The sequence below is a fragment of the Suricata suricatta genome, chromosome 9 (genome assembly GCF_006229205.1).
Source record: "Suricata suricatta isolate VVHF042 chromosome 9, meerkat_22Aug2017_6uvM2_HiC, whole genome shotgun sequence".
Classification (NCBI taxonomy): domain Eukaryota; kingdom Metazoa; phylum Chordata; class Mammalia; order Carnivora; family Herpestidae; genus Suricata; species Suricata suricatta.
The window spans coordinates 97,540,618-97,564,136 of NC_043708.1; the positions used below are offsets into that span (position 1 = coordinate 97,540,618).

General features: G+C 41.5%; 1 protein-coding gene and 1 long non-coding RNA gene across 5 annotated transcripts; one reads left to right on the plus strand and one right to left on the minus strand.

Annotated features, from left to right (window-relative positions):
* Positions 1 to 6,315: 6,315 nt before the first annotated feature.
* GTF2A2 (general transcription factor IIA subunit 2) lies at positions 6,316 to 23,205 on the minus strand. Of its 4 annotated transcripts, none has more exons than XM_029951846.1 (6): positions 23,076 to 23,205; positions 14,415 to 14,508; positions 14,002 to 14,119; positions 13,253 to 13,357; positions 8,866 to 8,992; positions 6,316 to 6,594 (listed from the first exon to the last, which is right to left on the minus strand). In XM_029951846.1, the coding sequence occupies exons 3-6, from the start codon at positions 14,071 to 14,073 to the stop codon at positions 6,569 to 6,571; spliced, it is 330 nt and encodes a 109-aa protein (XP_029807706.1). In that variant the 5' UTR covers positions 14,074 to 14,119; positions 14,415 to 14,508; positions 23,076 to 23,205; the 3' UTR covers positions 6,316 to 6,568. The 4 variants fall into 4 exon arrangements, with proteins under 4 accessions (XP_029807706.1, XP_029807705.1, XP_029807708.1 ...); XM_029951845.1 differs by having other exon boundaries at positions 14,398 to 14,508; XM_029951848.1 differs by lacking the exon at positions 14,415 to 14,508 and having other exon boundaries at positions 23,069 to 23,205.
* On the plus strand, positions 9,743 to 13,667 carry LOC115301847. The gene is made up of 3 exons (XR_003913320.1): positions 9,743 to 9,851; positions 11,058 to 11,125; positions 13,546 to 13,667. It is a non-coding gene; the product is annotated as an uncharacterized LOC115301847 (long non-coding RNA).
* Positions 23,206 to 23,519: the final 314 nt, after the last annotated feature.

Sequence of the window (23,519 nt, forward strand, 5' to 3'; positions counted from 1 at the left end):
TTGGTATTTTGTAGTTCCTGTTGCATCCCACCAGGAGGTACGTACATATTTATTTATTAATTTAATTTATTTTAAATGATGGGATTGAATTGTGGGGCTTGGATGTTGTCAGCCTGATTAGATGGAAAGGTTATGGGGAATTTATAATCATGTTAGCAGTCATTGATGAGGGTTGGTACTATTTCATAATGAATTGCAAACTGGAGACATCTTAATTCTACAAATCCTTCACATTTTTCCATAAAGCAAAAAATGTTCATACCTGTATCATTCCAGTGCAGTACAGTTATTTCCTGTTATCGGCTTTGAGAACACTGAGTAGTTTAGCTAGTGACAAATTTGTGTGCATCGGGAGGGTGTTGGTATCACTTGAACCTGTGGTTTCAAAACATAATTTATATGCTGTGATTCACTGCAATTATTTTGGTGCTAGAAATGCTCCATTTTGGGCTGGTATATTATTTTCCTGTGGCTACTGTACCAAATTATCACAAATTTGGTGGCTGAAAACAACAGAAATTTTATTGTTTCTCAGTCCTGGAGGCCAGAAACCCCCAATCGGTTTCACGAGGCGACACTCCCGGGGTTGACAAGGCTCTGGTCCCTCGCGAGGCTGTAGGGGTGAATGTGGTCCTTGCCTCTTCTCCCTTCTGGTACCTGCCAGCCATCCTTGGCTTGCAGCCACATCACTCCAATCTCGACCTCTTTGGTCATATGGCTTTCTCTTCTCTGTGTCAAATCTTCTGCATGCCTCTCGTAAGATATGTGTGATTGCATTTAGGACACAGGCTGACCATCCTGTATTCTCCCCATTTCAAAATCCTTAGTCATATTTGCAAATATCTTTGTCTTATAAGGAAACACATATTCCAAGGATTAGGACCTGATATCATTGGGGGCTATTATACAGCCTGCTAAAGCTAGTAAGAACCCTTTATTACTTTTTTTTTTAATTTAATGTTTATTTTTGAGAGAGAGAGAGAGAGAGAGAGACAGAGAGACAGAGATAGAATGCAAGTGGGGGAGGGGCAGAGAGAGATGGAGACACAGAATCCTAATGGGGCTCGAACTCATGAACCACGAGATCAGGACCTGAGCTGAAGTAGGACCCTTAACCAACTGAGCCACGCAGGCACCCCTAGAGCCCCTTAAAGTTGGGCTTTATAATCCCCAAAACTCTGTGTCATTTTGACTTGATGCCAGTAATTTCTGATAACTACCTTACTTTATGATACAAGAAGACTTCCCAGGTTCTTTATATTTCTTGTCCCTTACCTTTAATTCAACATGCTCCAAAGAGGTGTTTTTTCTTTTGTTGTTGTTTTTCTTTTGAAGTGCGAATGGTATTTAGAAACCACAAGTCGGGCATTAAGAATGATCTGTGCTAGTGAGTTGTCCACTGAATCAAAGGGTCCAGGAGTCAAGCAGGGCTGGAGAGTAAGAATGACTCTTCTCAATATTACATCTAATAACCACTCACAGAATTTTGGCTTCTGTACTTGCAACTCTGGGATCTGCTGGTTGTGTCCAAGGGAGGAATGTGTCCATTAGGGAACCAAGAGTGCTCTCAATGAACTGGAGAGTGAGACTTCCACTTGGGCAATTAGGGTTCTGGTGCCACCGAACCAAGGGGAAATGACCAGTAACCAAGGGGGTTATTGGATTGACTGGGGTGCTTGATCTCAATTATCAAGGGAAATATGGCTGTTGCTGAACCATGGAGGGCACTCTCTGGAGGGCTTCTGTAGTGCTTCTACGTTCAGCTGTCAAAAGCTAATGGAAGGCTACGGCACCTCACCAAAGGAAGAATCAGCAAGGACTTCCATGCTTCGGGAAGGAAGGGTAGGGGCTCCCCACCAGGCAAAAAACCCCAGCCGGCCAAGATGCTGACTGAGGGCAACAAGAAAATGATCTGGGCTGTGAAAACAGGATCAGAGAGAGGTATTTGATTTATAAAAATGAGGACTATGCCAGCTGTTATTTTCGTATGTATTTTCACATGTTAATCATCTTCCCTCTCCTGTTAACTATCAAAGTTTTGGGGATGACTGATTGACAGCGGAGTCTCAAGATAGCAAGGTACCTTCGGGGGAGGTTGTCTTTAGAATGCTCATCATCCAGATGTCCCTAGGGACTGGTGGGACACTGTGTCTTTGGGGGAAGAGATTGTATTTTGTACAAGAAAGGTTTGTTGTATGTAAATCTCAAAAGAGGCAAAAGGATGGGTGTGTAGGAGGAGCAGTTAAAGGAGGGTGCTGGATATCATCGGTTCCTGCAGCTCTGTATGTTTATATATTTATTCTGTGAGAGAGAGGGAGGGAGAGAGAGAGAGAACACGAGCAGGGAATGGGCAGAGAGGGAGACACAGAATCTCAAGCAGGCTCTAGCCTCTGAGCTGTCAGCACAGAGCCTGACATAGGGCTTGAACTCCCGAGCCTCGAGATCATGACCTGAGCCCAAGTCAGATGCTTAACCGGCTCAGCCACCCGGGCGCCCCTCCTCCAGCTCCATATTAGCTCTTCCATACATTTTCCTCTTCACTGTTGTGGCAGGGGATCCACAAGCTCCATTTTGCAAGACTCTCTCCAACTGGAGAGTTTTTCTGTTTAGTCAGGCCCGTGAGAGGCACTTTGGGATGCTGGGGAGAAAACCATCTTCCAGGAGCATCACAGGTAACGGCACTGGCAGCGGCGGGAGCCGGCGCGCACCGGCGCAGTCGCAGCCGTGGCCAACGGGCGTGCGCTCCTGGCCGCTGGTCCGGCAGCTCGGCTCTAGTCTCCTAGGTAGTGACTGTGGGTCTTACGGTTTTCCTTTAGCTGTTTCCTGAGTATTCTTTAGGTACACTTGTTCCTCGTTTGCTCCTCCAGCCCCTTGAGGACCTTTGTAACAAACTCCCTACATCGCATTTCTTCGGTTTGAAATGCTTTTAAAAAAATGATTTAAAAAATACTTATTTTTGAGAGAGGGAGTGTGCCTGAATGGGAGAGGGTCAGAGAGAGAAAGGAAGACAGGACTCAAAGCATGCTCCCTGCTGACAGCAGAGAGCCCTACACGGGGCTCAAACTCACAAATGGTAAGATGATGACCTGAGCCAAAGTTGGACGCTTAACCGACTAAGCCACCCAGGTGCCCCTACATTTTTTCTAAAGTTTATTTTTATTTGAGAGAGATACAGAGAACAAGTGGGGGAGGGGCAGAGAGAGAGGGACACAGAAGAGCCAAAGCAGGTTCCATGCTATCATTGAAGAGCCCCATGCAGGGCTTGAACTCCCAAACCGAGTTTCACTCTTCTGCTTGAAGAAACTGTTCTGTTTTCTCAACACTAGTTATTAAGGAGCCTGTCCTTTCCCCATGGCTCTTTGGCTCTCGGCTCTTTGGTCATAGGTTAGTTGGACATAAATTTTTTTATTTCTGGCTCTCTGTTCCACTGATCCTATGCCAATACCATACTGTTTTGATTATTGTAGCTTTTTAAATATAGTTTGAAGTCAGGGAACATACTGCCTCTAGCTTTTCTTTCTCCAGATTGCTTTGGCTGTTTGGAGTGTTTTGTGGCACTTCATCTGGGAAAACAGAATGACTAAAATCATAAGGAGAAAAGCATACAGCGTGTGTGTCCACTCCGTTAACTTAGGCAAAGGTTTGGTACTTGCTCGTGCTTTTCTAAAAGGGAACGGTAACTGACCTCTGGCCAGGGGCAAAGGAACCAAGTTCGCAGTCGCTATCTCCTGGAAAGGAACTTTTAAGAGCTCCACATAATCAGAAAATTAGAGTTGGGACCTTTAAGACAGAATTGTTGAGTCTCTCTGCACAGAGCTCTTGAGCTTAATCCCGTGAAATTCTTTGCTGCATGTTGCCGCGTTCCTGCACCTGGGATCATTAGAACGTACAGCTGTGTGTCAGCTGTGTGACGTGTACGCAAGTAACCAGAGCTGACAGGACACGTGAGCTAGGACTACTGCCCCCTGCCCAGGGAAAGCCGAGGTATGTGTGGGGACTATAACTGAAATACAGGAACTTAAACTGAAGGAGGGTAATATGAACATAACTGGGTTTAAGTTCTGAAGGGCATGGTAGGATGTCGAATAAAATTCTTTTTTAAATGTTTGAGAGACAGAGACAGCACAAGCAGGGGAGGGTCCGAGAGAGAGGGAGACACAGAATCCGAAGCAGGCTCCAGGCTCTGAGCTGTCAGCACAGAGCCTGACATGGGGCTCGAACCCACCAACTGTGAGATCATGACCTGAGCCAAAGCCAGAAGCTGGACGCTTAACCGACTGAGCCACCCAGGCGCCCCATTGTTTTATTTTTGAGAAAGGGAGAAAGGCAGAGAGAAGCAGAGAGAGTGAGACACAGAATCTGAAGCAGGCTCTAGGCTCTGAGCCAATATGGGGCTTGAACTCATGAATCATGAGATTATGACGTGAGCCAAAGTCAGATGCTTAACCGACTGACCTACCCAGGCGCCCTGGATTTTGATTTTTGAAAGTAAAGCCATGAAAAAAGGAGGAAACAACATAACCAAACTTGACTGAAGCAGACTACGTGATGGCTGGTAGGGAAGGTTAGGGAGGGAAGGCTGGAACAGATTACTGGAATGGCCTGCGAAGACAGCGCGTTAACGTGTGAGCCCAGGGTGACACCGACATGCTGAGGCACCACTACAGGAGCACCCAGAGAAGCGCGGAAGTCATTACTCGAGTTACTAGGTCAGGCCACTGAGCCGCATCTTAAAACCCACTCCTCACCAGGGTCGATGTGCTGCTTCTGCATCTTGGAAATGCAATCCATCCATATCATTTACAGGATTGTGAATTCCCGAACAGGTGTATCACTCCAGCCCTATATTTATTTCTGGAAGATCTCAGTGACTATTACTAACCAAAAAAGTTTAAGTCATGACTTCTTCCTTAAGAACTAGAAATTTCTGGGCACCTGGGTGGCTCCATAATCAAGCATCTGACTTCAGCCCAAGTCATGATCTCCTGGTTTGTGAGTTCGAGTCCCACATAGGGTGAGCTGGAGTCCCGCTTCTCTCCCCCTTTGCCCTTCCTGGGATTCTCTCTCTGCCTCTAGCTCATTTGTGCCTTCTCTCTCTCCAAATTTCTACCACCACTGTTTACTACCAACATATTTGCCTCCTAGCCATTATGTGTAACCTCCCAAGTAACAAGGCTTTGACTTTGTTTAATTGAAACTAAGAAAAATCCTAATTATGTAACTTTTGGTAATTTAGAGAGGTTGAGTTTCAATTTCTTAATCTGTAAAAAGGGAAGAGAGTTCTGGGATTGTTGTGAAGATCATCCAGGGGAATATATGTAACACGTACAGCACTTGGTCTCACCCATAATAAAGTTAGTTACGCTAGCAATTATTTTCCAAACAAAGTCTGTGCTGCTAAATAGATCACAGACCTGAGCACTGGTTGCTTAATAATGACACTTATGTAAGAGGACGATGTGAATACAAAGACCTACTTAACAGGTTTATAAAAAGCTGTTTTGCCGAAGATCACTGCCAACTCTATTATCTCTCTGCAGCATTATCTTGTGGAGATAGGAGGTGATTTTTCATTCAAGGGGAGCTTGGACACACTAACCTAAGGTGGAAGTGCAGTTGCCCACGCGAGGAGGCTGTCAAGAGCCGACCCTCCCTAAGTGATGAAGGGTCAGAACCATATTAAAAACGGTCTGTCTTGATTCAGCTACAGTCAGCCACTACATTTTGGTTCCTTAACTGCCCAGTGCCTGACCTTCTCCCTCTGACATTTTAGAAAAGCCACATTCTTACTATGTATGTCTAGACTGACAAACTGGAAAACTTTGTGTACCTGAAGGAAAAAGATGGAGCATATACTAAGACTTTTCATTCAAAATCAAATAATTAAGATGTAGATGATTTTAAAATGTATGAAATATGACCAGTTTTAAGAAATAATTTACATGTCATGTAGAGACTTCTGCAGTTAGGTTTTTTAGTTTTGTTTTGGTTATGGGAGCTGTCTAAAAAGTACTTAACTTTTCCCGGGCGCCTGGGTGGCTCAGTCAGTTGAGCACCTGAGTTCCGCTCAGGTCATGGTCTTGCAGTTTGTGGGGGCCAGCCCTGCGTCAGGCAGCTCTGAGCCTGGAGCCTGCTTTGGATTCTGTCTCTCCCCAAAAATAAACATTAAAAAGTAATGGAAAATGGAATTCCAAACCAGAAAGTTACTACTGATGAAAATAACTTCACTTTCAGAAATGGATGCGTATCTTTTATAAGAAAGACGGTGCTCTTTCAAATGCTAGCTTAATAGTTCTCCCAGTGATTACTCACACCGAGTTTTAAAATGAGTTTATTAAAGAGTGTTTTTAGGAAGGCAACAGTGTTTGTTATTAAAAAAAAACTTGTTTCTTCATGCTGAAAAGGTAAGAGGCTATAGTCGTAAGCTTCTTTCTATTGGAATTCTGATAGTACAGCACAGTGGAGTCATTTCTGCGATGCTAGAATAAATAAGAAAAGTCTCTTCTATGCTTCTCAAAAAAGCGATGAATAAGATCAGCAGATGGCATAAAAAGCCATTTTTTCCCATTCATTCTGTAGTATTGGAGCCAGTATCTAGGAAACAGGAGAAAAAGTAAATTCAAGGAGCAACTTAGTTTTAAATGTAAATATTGTGAGAATATCTTTAAAACAGGAAATAATGGTGGTGCTGCTGTTGGGTGAGGAGGAAGGCAAGCCTGAGGGAGGCTGACCAAGGAACGGTCTTGGGAACTTAACTAACTTGCTTTTTAAGGCAGAGGTGAAAAAAAAATTCTTAGCTCTCTGTATTTATGCTAGAGAAAAACCAAATCATATTACTTCTTTCATTATGTGAGTTATACAAATTGGGTTCAGACCGTGCTATAGGATTTTTTTTCCAGGTTCTCTACTGTCCCCAAAGAACTATAATCAGGAGAAAATTGTATTTTATTTCCTGGTGAGAAATAGACCAAAATTCTAACCACTGATTTTTAGGGGGGAAAAAAAAGGGGGGGCTTACTTCATAGTAGCACTCCATTTACCTGGTCACTAAAGAATGGGATTTTCTCAAGCACTTAAACTTGTAAATACCGAACTAGGTTTTAATTTTGGAAAGAAAACAATTCTAAGATGGAATTCTTTTTTGCTAACAGAATACATGCGACACAATCTAGGCTTTTCCGGAGGCCTCCACCGTCTTCTCCCTGATGCCCAGGTCATACGCTGCAGGACGCAGGGCCGCTCCTCAGAGGCCGCTGCAGCACGTAAGGCTGACTTACTACTTTTCGTCCAGTGACTTCCCGAAAAAACAGGTAACTTTGATCCTTAAGCAAAAGTAATCCCCTGTGAGGACCACCCTTACGTTCACTAGACACTTTGATATTACTAATTGCTCAGGGACCTTTGGACCCTGCCCCCACCCCCCGCAGTCGTCTTTAGCCGACTGTTTGGTTCTCCGTGATGCTTTTCTTCTTTTGGTGGTTGCACTGGTGAGGGTTTCTAGCTATGCTTCTTAAATTACTTACCTGATAAAGTTAATTTCTTAGTTGCTCTAACACATTTCAAATGCTTAATAGCCCTATGTGGCTACTGGAAAGTACAGAGGGAGAACATTTCCATAGGTACCAAAGTTTTACTGAATAGGGCTGGTCTACATCATTAATTTATTTTGATAGAGGTGCAGGAGTTATAAATCAAGGCTAATAGCATCATTCTAACCTTGAGCCTTATAAATGGATGCCCAAATTCTGCAGTCTAGTAAAAATTTAAAAGAAAAATTGGGAAAAGTATACATTATCTGACATACAGAAATGTTTCCTTATAATCCAGGAATAAAACAATATAGATCTTTTCTGTCATTACAGCAAGGAAACAAAATATTTGATGGGAGAATATTCTAAGAATTTTAAGCAAAGATGACTTTTTAATGATTATTCCTAGCTAACCTTCTGAAAAGTGCAAGATATTATACTGCTAGTGTCAGACTTTCTGAGCTCTGGAAGAGAGAGACTCCGTTCTTGAAAAAGAGGGCTAAAGTTATTTATGCAGTTATGAAAAATGGTATATTTGCAAATGTGTATCCATACATATATAATAAAAGATACTGCGTAACTTTCTAGTCTTATGTAAGACATTAAGTGATGTTCTCTCCAGATGATGTTATAAATTATGCTTTTCTGTCTTCCCTACATTTTTCAGTGATTAGCTTATTTCATTTGAAACCCAAAATACACAAACCCAAAATAAACTGAGAAATTTAGGGTATTCCTTTCTACATTTTCTTTGGCTTTTCCAAATTTCCCCTCTTAGAGAGTAACAGTCTTCTCTAATTTCAGGAACAGCTGTTTTAAACACAAATGGTTCAGATCATAAAGTAAGTTTAGGTTTAAAATATAATTAGCAAAAAGGAAATAACTAATCATGGAAGAGAAAGCAGAGATGTATAGTTTAAGGACTTTAACAAGGTCCTAGGTCTGCTGTGGAAAATGTATCTGCACAGATGTAAAAGAGAGGGGAATGGATATTTACCATTATAAGTGATAAGGGTCTTATGGTTATTTACAATCTTTTGTAGGATTACTTTTAAATCTAAAATGTAAGGACAAGCAACACAGAAACGAGAGGCTAAATTATCAAAATGAAACACTTCAAATGTGCACCTGAAAAAAACCTAATTTGCTTATATTTAGCCCACACAAATTCAATCTACATGTCCTATGAAATGTTCATGCCTAAAGTCATTAAGGGGACTGAGATTTCAGACCTGGGATTCAGAATCCAGATGAGACCGAGGCCAGATCTCTCGGCCATTTCTCCCCTTAAAGACTCACAAAAATAAGATTTCAAGTAGCTTAAGTAAACACTTACTTTTACCATCACAGGCTACAATTTTCACTTTGTCCACTTTAATAAGTTCTGTCACCTCTCTGAATTCAACATCATTCAATACAAAAGTCCACACATTATCGCAGAATCTGTACGTATTTAGAGAGCCCTTTAAAACAAAACATTTAGACATACCATAAAGTCATTTTTTAACGAAAGCAATTTGACGACTCAGTTACCAAGAATATAATCCTTAAAAGAGTAGGACTATTTAATCCCTTACGATTTTCCTTAATCTTCATCCTGTCCTTTGAAAAACAAAAACCACCACCCTAGATACATTTGCTAAGAGTTAATGCTGCAGTTAGCAGCGTATTTACAGCTAAGAGTCTGCACCTTATTCACCTGAACCATAGGGAAGAAGCTGAAAGGAAATTGGAATTTGTACATCTACTACCCTCTGGTGGCAATGCGTTGGAAGTTCACTTGAATTTTTACCTAAAACACTAAACCTCCGGCAGAAGAAAATCCATACAATTTTGATTGCCCCCCAGTTTAAGAGCCTATTGACCAGAGGCCTTACTGAATATCACAGAGGTGATTAACACATTTTGTATATTATATGCATTATATTCTGTATTTTACAAAAGTAAGCCACAGAAAGTGCTCCTAAGAGAAGCCTAAAAAGGAAATTGAGAAAAATCCGTGTATAAGTGGATCCATGCAGTTCCAACCCACGTTTTTCAAGGTCAACCACATTTTACGGGGTAAGTTAATACTCGGAGCTTGTACAAAAGCAGGGACTACCCAGAAACACAAAATTTTAACCCTGTGTGTGGATGAATTATTGTATTATAGCCATTGGAACTACATTATTGTCCTGTGTAACTAATAGAAAGTTTTTTTTTTTAGGAGCAGAAATATGGGCTTAAACATTAAAAGGAAATTTTTGAAGAACGGACACAAGCTGAATGCAATCAAAACAGATTTTTACACATGGAAACTTCACCAATGAAATTCAGTATCTGGTAAGAGATTTATAAACCCCCAACCTTCAATTCACAAAAACATTCTCTGCAGTGTTCCTTGTAATAGTGAAAACTGGATTCTACCTAAATGTTCTATCAAGTGAGAAGGATTAGGGAAACTATGAAGGCTATGAACGACTTCATGAACAATTTAAAGTATGAATAATTATCATTTGTTGGACTATGGTCGGCTCTGAGGGTACAAATATGATCCCAGCCATCCATGAGCATAGGGTAGTGGGGGAGATCAAGAAAGCAGCGCAGGACGTGAAAGAGGAGTAAACTAGGGACACCCAAGGGTCAGGAAGGCATGGGGCACAGAAGTCTTCCTCTCCCAAAGTGAAGCTCAAGTTGAGTTCTGACAAATGAGTAAAAGTCAAGGGAGAGGTGACACAATGGAAAGGAAAACACATACTTGGAATGTGATAGCTAAATGTGACAGGGGCTCCCAGGTGAAGGAGATCCTAGAGAACCTTGGAAAGATTTGCTATATCCTAAACCCATTCGGTCAGTGAAGGATTTTGAGCAGAGGAATAACATGATCAGATTTGCATTTCTGGTGATAACATGAATTTAGGGGAGGTGGTTCTGAATGGAAGCAGAAGTTGATGCCTGCAAGAAAGGCGAGAGTGGCTTTCCTGACAGCAGCAAGGAAAGGAAAGGAGAGATTTCCTGATAGGAATGAGCAGATTTCTGTCTCCCCACCATAGACCTATGTCAGGTCCTAACTAAGCTTGTCTCCAATAACAGTGCACTCATTGGAAAAGCCAGTGGGATCTGAGCCACCCTGTGCAGTAAGCAGCCGGGCGTGGAAGAAGGCCTGGGAGCACGAGCCTACGGGCTTCGGAGCCACAGGGCTGGGTGAGGTCGTCCAAGGAGAGCAGGCGGAGCCCCAGATAACCCTTAGGAACCCCAACAGTTCAACAACAAAGGGTCTGAGAGAGAGTGGGGTCAGAGAATAGAAACTGGGAGAGTTTGGTTTCAAGAGAAGTACAGGTTTCAACAGAGAATATAGTATCACAAATTATGCATTAGGTTTAGTAATAAATGTGGTAAGAAAGTTTTAGTGGAGTGGTGAGAGTAATGCACAGAAAACCATTTAGGACATACTGTTAGGTAAAAAAAAAAAAAAAAAAAAAAAAAAAGCAAAGCAAGCTCAGAAAGTAGCTAAAAGAGCCAAATACCAATTTGAATGTTCATTTTCAGCACCCCTGAATGCTAACTATCCAGTCGGTGACAGCTATGCCAATAATCTGAACAAGGCACAACACTGGGTATGTTGAAATTCTGTTAGTTTTAACATAATGTATATACTTCCCTTATTTTATTGTTAAATTGCTATAAAACTTGACTGAAACCCATTTTAGGTTAAATGCTAAAACAGACAACGTAATTATCAGCTGTGCTGACAGCTCAGTGCTTGGAGCCTGCTTTGGATTCTGTGTCTCTCTTTCTCTAAAAGCAATGTATTTACAGAACTTTTTGAGTATTAAAAAATTATGATATTTGGCTTTAGTCAAGTAACTGATGTTAACAATAATCAATTTGGCCAAACTGTATTGTGAATGCACCTTTGGGCAACATTTTAAAGAAGTTTTTTTTTAATGTTTTACTTATTTTTGAAGGAGACACAGAATCTGAAGACAGGCTCCAGGCTCTGAGCTAGCAGTCGGCACAGAGCTCTACGCGGGGCTCGAACCCACAAGGTGTGAGATCATGAGCTGAAGTCGGATGCTTAATCCGACTGAGCCACCCAGGCGCCCCCGGGGCAACATTTTTAAAATATCTTATTACACGTTCTTTATAGAAACAGACCACATAGGGAAAAGGAAACTGTCAGTGTTTGTAGAAGGGTGACTTTTCTTGACCATTAAATCTTTTCTTAATTACTACTTGAAGTTTAAGTAATCGTTTCTATCAAAAACACACAATGACTGTTTAAAGGACTAGTTCAAGGTCCTTGGTAAATATGTTTTGACTTTTTTTGCCAATAAATTTTAACATGTAATGGGCTCCCAGGCTAGTAAAAATTATTATAAACAATATAGATTTAAATGTGACCTAGCAAAATGTCTTTGAAAATTAGAAATTACCACTCTGACACAGGTTGCTGTAATGGGAGAGGTAGGTTATGACAGACTATTTCTAGCTTTTGGAAAATAGGCAAACTTATCAAACACTATGCTAGAGAGGCAAATGTCAAATTATGTTTAATTTTTAAATATGTCTTATTTGAGAGAGAGAGGAGCTGAGAGTGGCACAGAGCCCAGCGCAGGCGTGAACCCACAAACTGCAGATCATGACCAGAGCTGAAGTCGGATGCTCAACCGACTGAGCCACCCCGGTGCCCGTTTTTAACTTCACCTAAATGGATACAAACTGGGAACCTACAATAATACAACTAGAAGATTCTTAGGTATTGCCTCTGATACACAGTCAAATTGTCTACATAGGCAAAATTTTATATATTAACATGGATCAATTTAAAGCCATCAGGTTCTAAATGAGAAACCTGGCAAATAAAACTTTATCTGGAGTAAAAATGTATCTTTTATAACCTTGAGGCCAACGCCTGGTATGTATAATAAGACACTTGAATAAATGATTTTAAATAAAGCAATTAACCTCTATGTTCTTTTCATACACTGTAAACCTTTTAATTTCTACTTTATGGCATCCCTTTAACAAGCAGAAATACTAGATAAATATAAACAAATACTGTACACTGTTAGGACTCCATTAATACCAACGTGGACGCATCTATTCCCTAGGATGCTGTCAATAAGCCTTCAGTCTGAATTTACTATCAAAGAGAGAGATAGCTTGATCTCATTTATACTTTGAACAGTAAGCCAAAAATGAACAAAGCTACCAGAACAGATCTACCACCCGTTCAGGTCTTCCGAAAAGAAGGTAGGAGGCAACACGAATGTACTTTCCTGGAATGGGTGAAGGTCAGTGTCATTTATCTTCCATCCTGCAGATAATGATTTGGGCATCTGAGACCTTAGTAACTCTTGAAGGAAGGCAACCAACCATAGACAATGCAATAAAAATCTTAAAAACAAGTCTGTATTTCCTATTATCATATTATTACAGATCACGTGAGGGTACCCGGGTGGCTCAGTTGGTTAAGCGTCCGACTTTTGATTTTGGCTCGGGTTATGATCTCACGGTTCGTGAGACCCAGTCTCAGCGCTGACAGCATGGCGCCTACTATGGATTCTCTCTCTCCCTCTCAAGTAAACTTAAAAATCAATTAAAAGTAAGGTATAGTTATAAAACAAGTTCCAAAATTGGATTAAGCCATCTCTTATGATTAATAACTATGTAGGGATCCTAAAAATCACTGTGGTAACAATCACTGGTGTAAGCTGCTAAATTTAGGAAAATATCCTTACCCTGAAATTGACTCTGTTCCTGACCCTCTGCGCCAATGCTGAATTTATAGCTTTATCAAACTGAAGAAGAACTTGGAGAGCAAGTTGGGGGGTGATCTGTTGAGACTGAGAAAAAGTAAAGGTCATAAATACTCTGAGGGAAGGACATGAAAGACAAAATACATATGAGTTATCATCTGAACGTCAACGGAGGTTAACCAGAGCCTCTTAAACGAGGAGCTTCTTCTTCTTTGCCATAACTGACAGGACATAAAGCCTAACCATATTTTCTTGCACTGTCTTGACTCAAACAGAATTCTGAAAAGAAAACACGGAGCGATGTTACACTGCCAGGACCAAACTCTATCACTCCTTTAGTGTCTGGAAAGAGGCATTCAGTAAGTTGAAGGAACCAAGTTTCTTTTAAATAAATAAAAACCACAGGACTTAATATATTAAAAAAATCTAATTTTCCAAAATCTTAAAGCGACACAGCTACGCATAAAAGAAAACCAATACTCTCAATTTTTATGTTGAACAATAATCTTTGAAAAGTTAGGCATATTACACTATGTCATTTGACTCATTATATTTTATGCCCTGTAGTCAGGATGGTATAATGCACATGAACTTGCAGTTATACATCTCAATACTGACTTGCTGGGTCAGAGAGTCTACTAAGATCTCTAATCTCCTATCTTTGCCTGAGAGAGAGGCTATAACAAGAATTATAGACCCTTCTAAATAAAAACTGATGGATAGTCTCCCACCTGTATGAGCTCATCAAGGCTCTCCTGGAGACTGTTTCCCAAAGTGGTATTTCTGTATAACTGATATGCCATGGCTTAGGAGGAAGAAACTTTTCTTATTCAAGCTTGCATTGATGTCCTAAAAATTTAATATGAAAGTATTAAACATTATAACCATGTATGTAATATAGTCTACTTCATATACTAATATATGCTATCAAAAACCTTAATTGCAAATTGCCTTATAACTAAGAATCACAAAGAAAAGTTAAAAATGACTTTGTTATATTGACATAGGCATTTATTCTTCTTTATACAAAAGTATAGGCATACTCAATTTATAGACAGGTTTTTTTTTTTTACTATTTCTTTTAAAGGTCTTTTAACCTAGTCTAGAGTCAATTTATTGCATATTACCATTCCATTCTCCTTACTGTCAAGTCACTGATCCGGACAATCTTCAGCTTAACACTTATATGCCTTCGCTGCATTTTCTTTTTTCCTTAGCATTTGCTATTTATAGAGTGCCTACCGAGAAGATAGGGACAGGAAGATACATAAGGGTACACTCCTGACTCTGAAAAACTTATACTCTAGAGAGGGTAACAGATATACCAAACCGTATTTAACTCAATAGAGACCAGTAACTATGAAAGCTCCATAGAGTGGAGGGCTACCTGTGGACTGAGTAAACTGGTTAACAAAACCCCGCAGACTTCAGGCTACGCCTCACTCAGCACCAGAAGAACGGAACGAGTAAAGCCACCGAAGGATGAAATGATACAGTTTAAGGTGTGAATATGAATAGGTAGTGGCAGGAGATGGAGCTGAAAAAGGTGACACGGATGGGTTTTTTCCCTCAGGAGGGACACCAGAGTTGCACAGGGAAGGCCACGGGGAACCCCCGAAGCCCTCCAGGAGGGCGCACACAGGGTGGCAGCAGCACAGTTTGCACAAATCCTGAGCTGCTGCTACATGCCCTATATAAGATCGCTGACCTCACGGCGCTTTCAGCTTGGAGATGGAGACCTGTTCAAGGAGTTATCAAGTAAAACTCAGCCAAAATACTCGTTAGTCTTCACATTCTAGACCCAGGGAATTTGATACAGTAGATAAGTTCTGCCTTCCTGAAAGCTTATCTTTGGCTTTTGGGATGCCACACTCCATTCTCTCCTCCCAACTCCCTGGATACTACTATGTTTTCTTTTGCTGGTTGCTCATCGGCAGCCTGACTTGTGCAGTGCCCTATGGCCTCTTAGGGCTGCTCCACAGGCTTTACTCCTTTAGTTACCGCATTCAGGCTTATGGCTTTAACTACTATCTGCTGATGACTCCCAAATGTGCATCCCCAGTCCTTGTCCCAGCGTTGCCATATATAAAACTGCATGAAAATATCAAGTAGGGTAGCTCAAATGAAATGTGACAAAAGCCGAATTCCTGATACTGTCCCTCCCCCAACCTTTCAGCCCGCAGCTTGCTCACCCTGGTAAATAGTAAATCTAGTCTTGTGTAAGACACCCCCAAAATTTTACATTCAACCTTACCTTCTCTCTCACTCTGCATCCAACCTGTCAGCCAATCCTTCGAGCTCTCCCTTCTAAGTACAGCCAGGAGCTGACAACTCTTGCCATCTCCAGTGTTACCACTAAGTCCTCAACATCTGCCACCAAGATTACAGTGATAGCCCTGTGAGAGTGCTCCCTGTTGCACCCCTGCCCCTAGAGCAGCCACACTGAGCCTTTTAAAACATAAATTAGGGGCGCCTGGGTGACTCAGTCAGTTAAGCGTCCAACCTCGGCTCAGGTCATGATCTCATGGTCGGTGGGTTCAGGCCCAGAGTCAGGCTCTGTGCTGACAGCTAGCTCGGAGCCTGGAGCCTGCTTCAGATTCTGGGTCTCCCTCTCTCTGCCCCTCCCCTGCTTGCGCTATCTCTCTCTGTCTCTCAAAAATAAATAAATAAATAAACCACAGTACTCATTTATTCCAAACTTCCAATAGCAACACCCTATCTCAGAATAACAAAGTCCTCCTAATGGCTTGTGAGGCTGACAGGATGGTCGCCCCCTACCACCTCACTGAACTTCCGCTTACTTACTCCTTCATTCACTGCTGCAGTCCTACTAGCACCTTGCTGTTCTTCAGGATAGCAAGATAGTCTTGCTTTAGGGCCTTGGCACTGTCAGTTTTGCTTCAAATGTTCTTCCCAGATACCTCCATGGTTCACTCCCTGATCTAATTCAGATAGATCTCTGCTTTCTCAAATGACTTCATCAGAAAGGACTTCCATGACCAACCTATAAAAAAAAAAGATCTACCTCCCTTCCCCTTTACAGTACTTTAGGTTTCATACTATTAATTGAAGCACACACATGCCTAGTATGTATTCAATAAGTATTAGTGAACAAATAACTTGGTGGTTATGTCAAAATGTTATAAATTTGTCATAGTGTGATACAAAGTTTCCTATGTTACTCAGGAAAATGAAGCAACGCAAACCCTCAAAACGGTTTCAAACCACCTACCAGTGTCTGTATGCACATACCGCCTCCCCGTCTGCCACTACGCCAAACCCGGCCATACTGCTACACAAGTTTTCAGCCTGTGCCTCAAGCCTATGCCCTCTAGTACCCTCCACACTACCGTTCCAACAACTGAATCTGTCCTTCTCCCCCACACCATATTTCCTGTCTCTAAGGATGACTACCATCAGCAAACAATGTGGCTGCTTCTCTTATCTCCCAAAAAAAGAAGTCTTGGGGTGCCTGGCTGCTTCTGTTGGTACAGCATGTGACTCTTGATTTTGGCTCAGGTCATGATCCCAGGGTTCTGGGATCAAGCCCTTGATGGATGAACGTGGAGCCTGCTTAAGATTCATTTTCTCTCTCTCTCTCTCTCTCTGTTTTTTTCTCTCCCCCTCTGCCCTTCTCCTGGGCTAGGGCGTGCTCTCCCTCTTTCTAAAATAAATAAAAAATTGAAAAGTCTCAACTCCCTTTCCTCATAGCTGCATTCTATTTCTCTGTTCCTCTGTGAGGAACACTCTCAAGAGTTACCTGCACTCACCATCTCTCATTCTTCCTCTCCTATTTTCTCTTACACTCACTCCTCATAGGCTTTGCCTCCAGCACTCAAATGAAACAGAGGGTGAACTAATGGCATTGGTGAAACTAATCCAACTCCTTAGTCCTCACTAGACTTGATCATTTGACACAGCTGATTACTGTGAAGCTTAGCTTCTGGGACATCACACTTTTTGGGTGGTTTTTACTTTTTAAAAAAAATGTGTATTTATTTTTGAGACAGCAAGCGAGAGGTGGAGGGGGTACAGAAAGAAGGAGACCCAGAATCTGAAGCAAGTTCCAGGCTCTGAGTTGTCAGTCAGCACAGAGCCTGCCATGGGGCTTGACCTCATGAACTGCGAGATCATGAGCTGAGGTCAGATGCTTAACTGACTGAGCCCCTCAGGCACCCCTGGGCTGTCCTCTTAAAACTCCCTGATTTATCCTTCCCTATATCATTTGTTAGTTTACTCTGTTCTCTCTGAATTCTCTATGTCACAAAAACCTTTGAAGTTACCCCCACTCCCCTCCACATCTAATCCCTAGCAGATCTTGTAAACTCTATCTTCAAAATGCATTCAGAATCCATCCATTCTGTGTCTCCCTCTCTCTCTGACCCTTCCCTGATCGCACTGTCTCTCTGTTTCTCCAAAATAAATAAAAAGCATTAAAAAAAAAAGAACATGTTAGGCCAGACTTAAAATATATATACAGAGCATTCCACCCAAAAGCAAGAGAATATACATATTTCTCAAGTGCACGTGAACATTTTCCAAGATAGAGGATATGATGGGCCACACAACAAGGCAATAAATTTAAGTGGACTGAAGTCATATCAAACATCTTTTATGACCACAATGGTGTGAAATTAGAAATTACACAAAGAAACTGAAAATTTACAATGAGTGATTATACAACAGGTTACTGAATAACCAACAGATCAAAGGAGAGCTCAAAAGGGAAAAAAATGCCTTGAGACAAATGAAAATGGACATACAACATCCCAAAGTTTGTTGGATACATAAAAACAGTTCTAAGAGAGAAGTTACAGTGCTAACTGCCTACCGCAAGATATGAATCTCAAAAACAACCTAACTTTACACCTCAAGAAACTAAAACTCTCTCTCTCTCTCTCTCTCTCTCTCTCTCTCTCACACACACACACAAAGCCCAAATTTAGCAGAAGAAAGAAAATAAAGACAGAGATGAAATAGATATTTAAAAGCCTTAGAGTGTATCAATGAAAAAAAGAGCTGGCTCTTTGAAAAGATAAACAAAACTGACAAGCCTTTAGTTAATTCACTGAGAAAAAAAATTTCCAATAAAATCAGAAATGAAAGAGATGTTACAATTGACACCACAGAAATAGGATCTTAAGAGACTGCTATGAACAATTATATGCTAAGAAATTAGACAACCTAGAAGTAATTAATTCCTAAAAACACAGAACTGAAGAAAGATGAAATAGAAAACACGAATATACCAATTACGGGTAAGGAAATTTAATCAGTAATCAAAAAGATCTCAACAAACAGAAGCTCAGAATCAGATGACTTCATTGATAAATTCTACCTAACACTCAAAACAATTAATACCAATCCTTCTCAAACTCTTTCAATAAAGAGAAGAGGAACGAACTCTTCCAAACTCATTTAAATGAGTCCAGTATTACCCTGAAACCAAAACCAGACAAGGATCCTACAAGAAAAAAACAAAACAAAACAAAAAAAACCCCAACACTGCAGGCCCAAATCCCTGATAAACATAGATGCAAAAATCCTCAATAAATATTAGCAAACTGAGTCATCAAAGGATCATACACTATAATCAAGGGGGACTTATTCAAGGGGGGGGTAAGCATGATTCAAGAACCTCAAATTTGCCAATGTGATACACCATAATAACCAAGTGAATGATACAAATCTTATGATCATTTCAATACATGCAGAAAAGGTATGTGACAAAATTCAACATCCACTTATGATAACTCTCAACAAAGTAGATTAAGAGGGAACATACCTCAACATAATAAAGGCCAGATAGCAGAAACCCATAGTTAAAATCACAGTCAACAGTGTTAAACAGAAAGCCTTTCCTCTAAGATCACAAACAAGACATGACGCTTGCCCTATTATATTCAACCAAGTACTAGAAGTCCTTCCAGAGCAATTAGGCAAGAAATAAAAATAAAAAGCATCCAAATTGGGAAGGAAAAAGTAAAACTGCCATTATTTGTAGATGGCATATTATATACCGAAAACACTAAAGACTCCAGCAAAAACTCAGAATAAATAAACTGAGTAAAGTCACAGGATACAAAAATCAATACACAAAATCTGAGTTTCTGTTCACTAATAACTATCAGAGAAATAAAGAAAACAATCACATTTGCAACTGCATCAAAAGGAACAAAATACCTAGGAATAAACTTAACCAAGAAGGTGAGAGGCCTGTATGTTGAAAACTACAAGACATAATTCAGTTTATTCAGGGAAATAAACTGAAAAAGGCACAAATAAAGGTAAAGACATTCCATACTCATGGATTAGAAGGATTATTATTAATATGTCCTTCCTTCCTACCCAAAGCAATTTACAGAGTCAATGTAATTCTTATCAAAATTCCAATGGCCTTTTTCAACAATCCTAAAATTTGTATGAAACCACCAAACCCTCAAACAGCCAAAGCAATCTTGAGAGTGAGGACCAAAGCTGGAGGAATCATACTCCCACCAGATTTTGCACAATGTTACAAAGCCATGGTAATCACAACAGAACATAATAGCCCAGAAATGAACTCATGCGCTTATACTCACTGAATTTATGATAAAGAAGCCAAGAATATCTACTGGGGAAAGGACAGTATCTTCACAAGATTATGTTGAGAAAACTGCAAACACATACAAAAGAATGAAAGTGGACCACCAACTTGCACACTATCTCCACAGTAACCAACTCAAAACAGATGAAAGACTTGAATGTAAGACTTGACTATAAAATCCTAGAAGAAAACACAGGCTACAAATAAGTTCCTTGACACTGGTGCTATGATTTTTTAAACTGGACACCAAAAGCAAAATAAAAGAAAAAAGCAAAACTATATAAGTAGGACTACATCACACTAAAAATTTTCTGTACAGCAAAGGAAAGCACCCACAAAATGAAAAGGTAACCTAATGAATGGAAGCAAATATTTGCAAATCATATATCTGATAAGAAATTAATATCCGAATTATATAAAAAATTCATACAAGTCAATAACCCAATTTAAAAATTAGCAGAAGATCTGAACAGGCTTTTTAAATTTTTTTCTTTTTTTATGTTTTTTTAATTAATTTTTGAGAGACAGAGAGAGGCAGCAGGGAAGAGTCAGAGAGAGGGGGAGACACCGAATCAAGCAGGCTCCCGGCTCTGAGTTAGCTGTCAGCACAGAGCCTGACGCGGGGCTCAAACCCATAAACCGTGAGATCATGACCTGAGTCGAAGCTGGATGCTTAACCGACTGAGCCACCCAGGTGCCCCTGAAGAGGCATTTTTTAAAGTGTTTATCGGAGACGGGAGAGGAGGGAGAGGAGGGAGAGGAGGGAGAGAGAGCGCGGGAGCGAATATGCACACATGGAAGCAGGGGAGGGGCAGAGGGAAAGGAAGTCAGACTCACAAGCTGGCTCCACACTGTCAGCACAGAGCCCAACCTGGGGCTTCATCTTACAAACTTTGAGATCATGACCCGAGCTGAAATCAAGAGTTGGACACTTAACCGAATGAGTCACCCAGGAGTGCCATAAACAGACATTTTCCTAAATGAGACATACAAATAAATGGCCAACAGACACAAGAAAATAAGTTTAACATCACTAACATCTGGGAAATGCAAATCAAAACCACAATGAGATACCACCTCATGCCTGTTAGTACGGCTATTATCAAGAAGACTAGAAATAAGCATTGGTGAGGATGGGGAAAAGGGAACGCTCTTGCACTTGTGGGGGAAATGTAAAGTGGTGCAGCCCCTACGGAAAACAGTATGGAAGTTCTTCAGAAAGTTACAAGTATTAACTACCATATGATACAGCAATTCTATTTCTGAGTACTTATCCCCCCAAATGAAAACACTAACTGGAAAAGATTTACGCACTCCACATTCACTGCAACATTATTTACAACAGCCAAGCTAGCAGAGCAACCCAGGTGTTCATCAGTGGAGGAATGGATAAAGACATTGTGGCGAATATATTACAACGGAATATTATTTAGCCACCAAAAGAATGAAATCTTGCCATTTACAACAACAGGGATAGACGTCAAGGGCATTACCATTTTAAGTTTATTTTTTTATTTTGAGAGTGAGAGAGTAGGGGGAAGGGCAGAGAGAGAGAGGGGGGGAGAGAGAGAATCCCAAGCAGGCTCTGCGCTGTCAGTGCAGAGCCTGACACGGGGTTCAATCCCACAAACCATGAGATCATGACCTGAGCAGAAATCAAGTCAGGTGCTCAACTGACGGAGCCATCACCGGCAATATCACTAAGTGAGGCGAGACACAGAAAGGCAAATCAGTGATATTGGATACAGATGGAAACTAAAACCAGAAAGGGGAAAAGCCCAAGAACACAGATTCAGAGAACAGATTGGTGGCTGAGGGGGTGGGATAGGGTAAAGAGGGAATTGATGGAAAACAGACACAGAAAGTTTGAATCATTCAAAATACTGACTTTTTCATGTTTACATATATACTAAACACACAAAAAAGTTACATTTTAAAATGAGAGGACAAATGAACTGAATGTTGAGCACAACGCAGACACCCAAATAAGTAATGAGGTTCAAAGTAATAACATTAAAAAAAAAAAAAAATGAAACAAAGCAACATGCTGAATGAGAAAAACTATTTGCAAACCATTATCTGATAAAAAGCAAACATCCAAAACATATCAAGAACTCACACAACTCAACAGCAACCAACCAACCAGATTAAAAAATGGGCAAAAGATCTGAACATTTTCCCAGATAACCCCTACAGGTCCCCAACAGACACATGAAGAGAGTCACACCACCACTAATCATCAGGCGGATGCGAATCAGAACCACCCCGCACATGTTAGAATGGCTATTCTCCCGGAGACGAGACACAAGTGCTGGCGAGAACGTAGAGGAAACGGGACCCTCGTGCAAACTGCTGCAGCCACTGTGGAAAACAGTATGGAAATTCTGCAAAAGATTAAAAGCAGACCTACCAAATGATCCAGCAATTGCGCTTCTGGTATTTGTCTGAAGGAAACGAAAGCACTAATTATCCTGAAACTAATGTTATATGGCAATTACACTTTAATAGAATACTAATTTTAAAAAAACAGCTCGAAGTTACTTGAACATGTGTTAGTTACTAGCTTTAATTATCTTAGATTCTTAAAAATTCCTCGTGAAATGTTCAAATCTGTTAAACCTGGTATCCCTCACAAGCATTTCGTCCTACCTCATTTTGCAGTTTAGAATATTTAGAAAGGCTCCATATTGGGAAGTAACTCCTAGCCCTAGTCCTTCTTGATCAAATCACCCAGTTTAAATTTGTGACCCTGTGGGAGTTTAAATTTGGGTGTCTGCGTTGTGCTCAACATTCAGTTCAAGTTTAAGGCACACTTCAAATAAGCGAAGCATCACAGGAACGAGACACTTAGGGAAAGCGCTCCTCTCATACTCAGCAAAAACAAAACAGAAAACAAACAAAACAACTCTAGAGGCGTAAGGACATTCACCTGGCTAAAAATAAGGGGCCGGGCTGAAGACCTCCCCCAGGACCGTCCCGCTGGCGCCCTGCGGACCACAAACCTCCCGCCGCACGGCGCGACCTCCTCCCGCCGACTCCCGCACTTCTCCCTCGCGGGTACCGGTCGCCTGGCCATCCCGGCTGCCAAGTCAGTAACGGGCCCACCCCGGGCCCCGCGAGCGAAGGGCCCCTGCCCTCCACGCAGCCCTAGGAGACCAAACCGACCCGCAATCCCCCTCCAGGGGACCGCAGAGAGCGCGGGGGAGGCTCACCCAGTACCTGCGGGGAAGGCGCTTCCCGCCGCGGAGCGGACTGAAGCGGAGCGGCCGGCAGCCCAGCAGGAAGCACTCACTTCCCGACCACCTCTTCGCCGCCGCAGAAGCCGCAGAGAGGTGCCAACGACCCGGAAGTGCTCGCCGAACCAGGAAGTGACAGCTCGCGAGTGGGCCGGGAGGCCCCGCCCAGCCCCTCCTCCCACACGCCACTCAAGCCTCCCCACCGGAGGGCGTGGCACGGAAGGAGGGCGTGGGGCCGGCAGCTTTCAAGCCCGAGACCCGTGGACCAGCTTCCTTTTTGAGTAATTCACCAGGTTTACCAAATCGTTCATAATAATCTTCTCCACTGCTAAGTACACAATTAGGAACGTTAGGACAGTCACATCTTATCCTCGAAGTGTGTTCAGGGTAATACTGTTGGGAGATCCTGCAATATTAAATTGACCAA

Bases quoted from the DNA above. Each gene is read 5' to 3' on its own strand.
- GTF2A2 (XM_029951846.1), bottom strand. From the start codon at position 14,073: ATGGCATATCAGTTATACAGAAATACCACTTTGGGAAACAGTCTCCAG. The intron at 8,993-13,252 runs GTAAGGATATTT...TTTGTTTTAAAG, and splicing joins GGAACAGAGTCAATTTCAGG to GGCTCTCTAAATACGTACAG. The intron at 6,595-8,865 runs GTAAGTGTTTAC...CCTGTTTCCTAG, and splicing joins TGTAGCCTGTGATGGTAAAA to ATACTGGCTCCAATACTACA.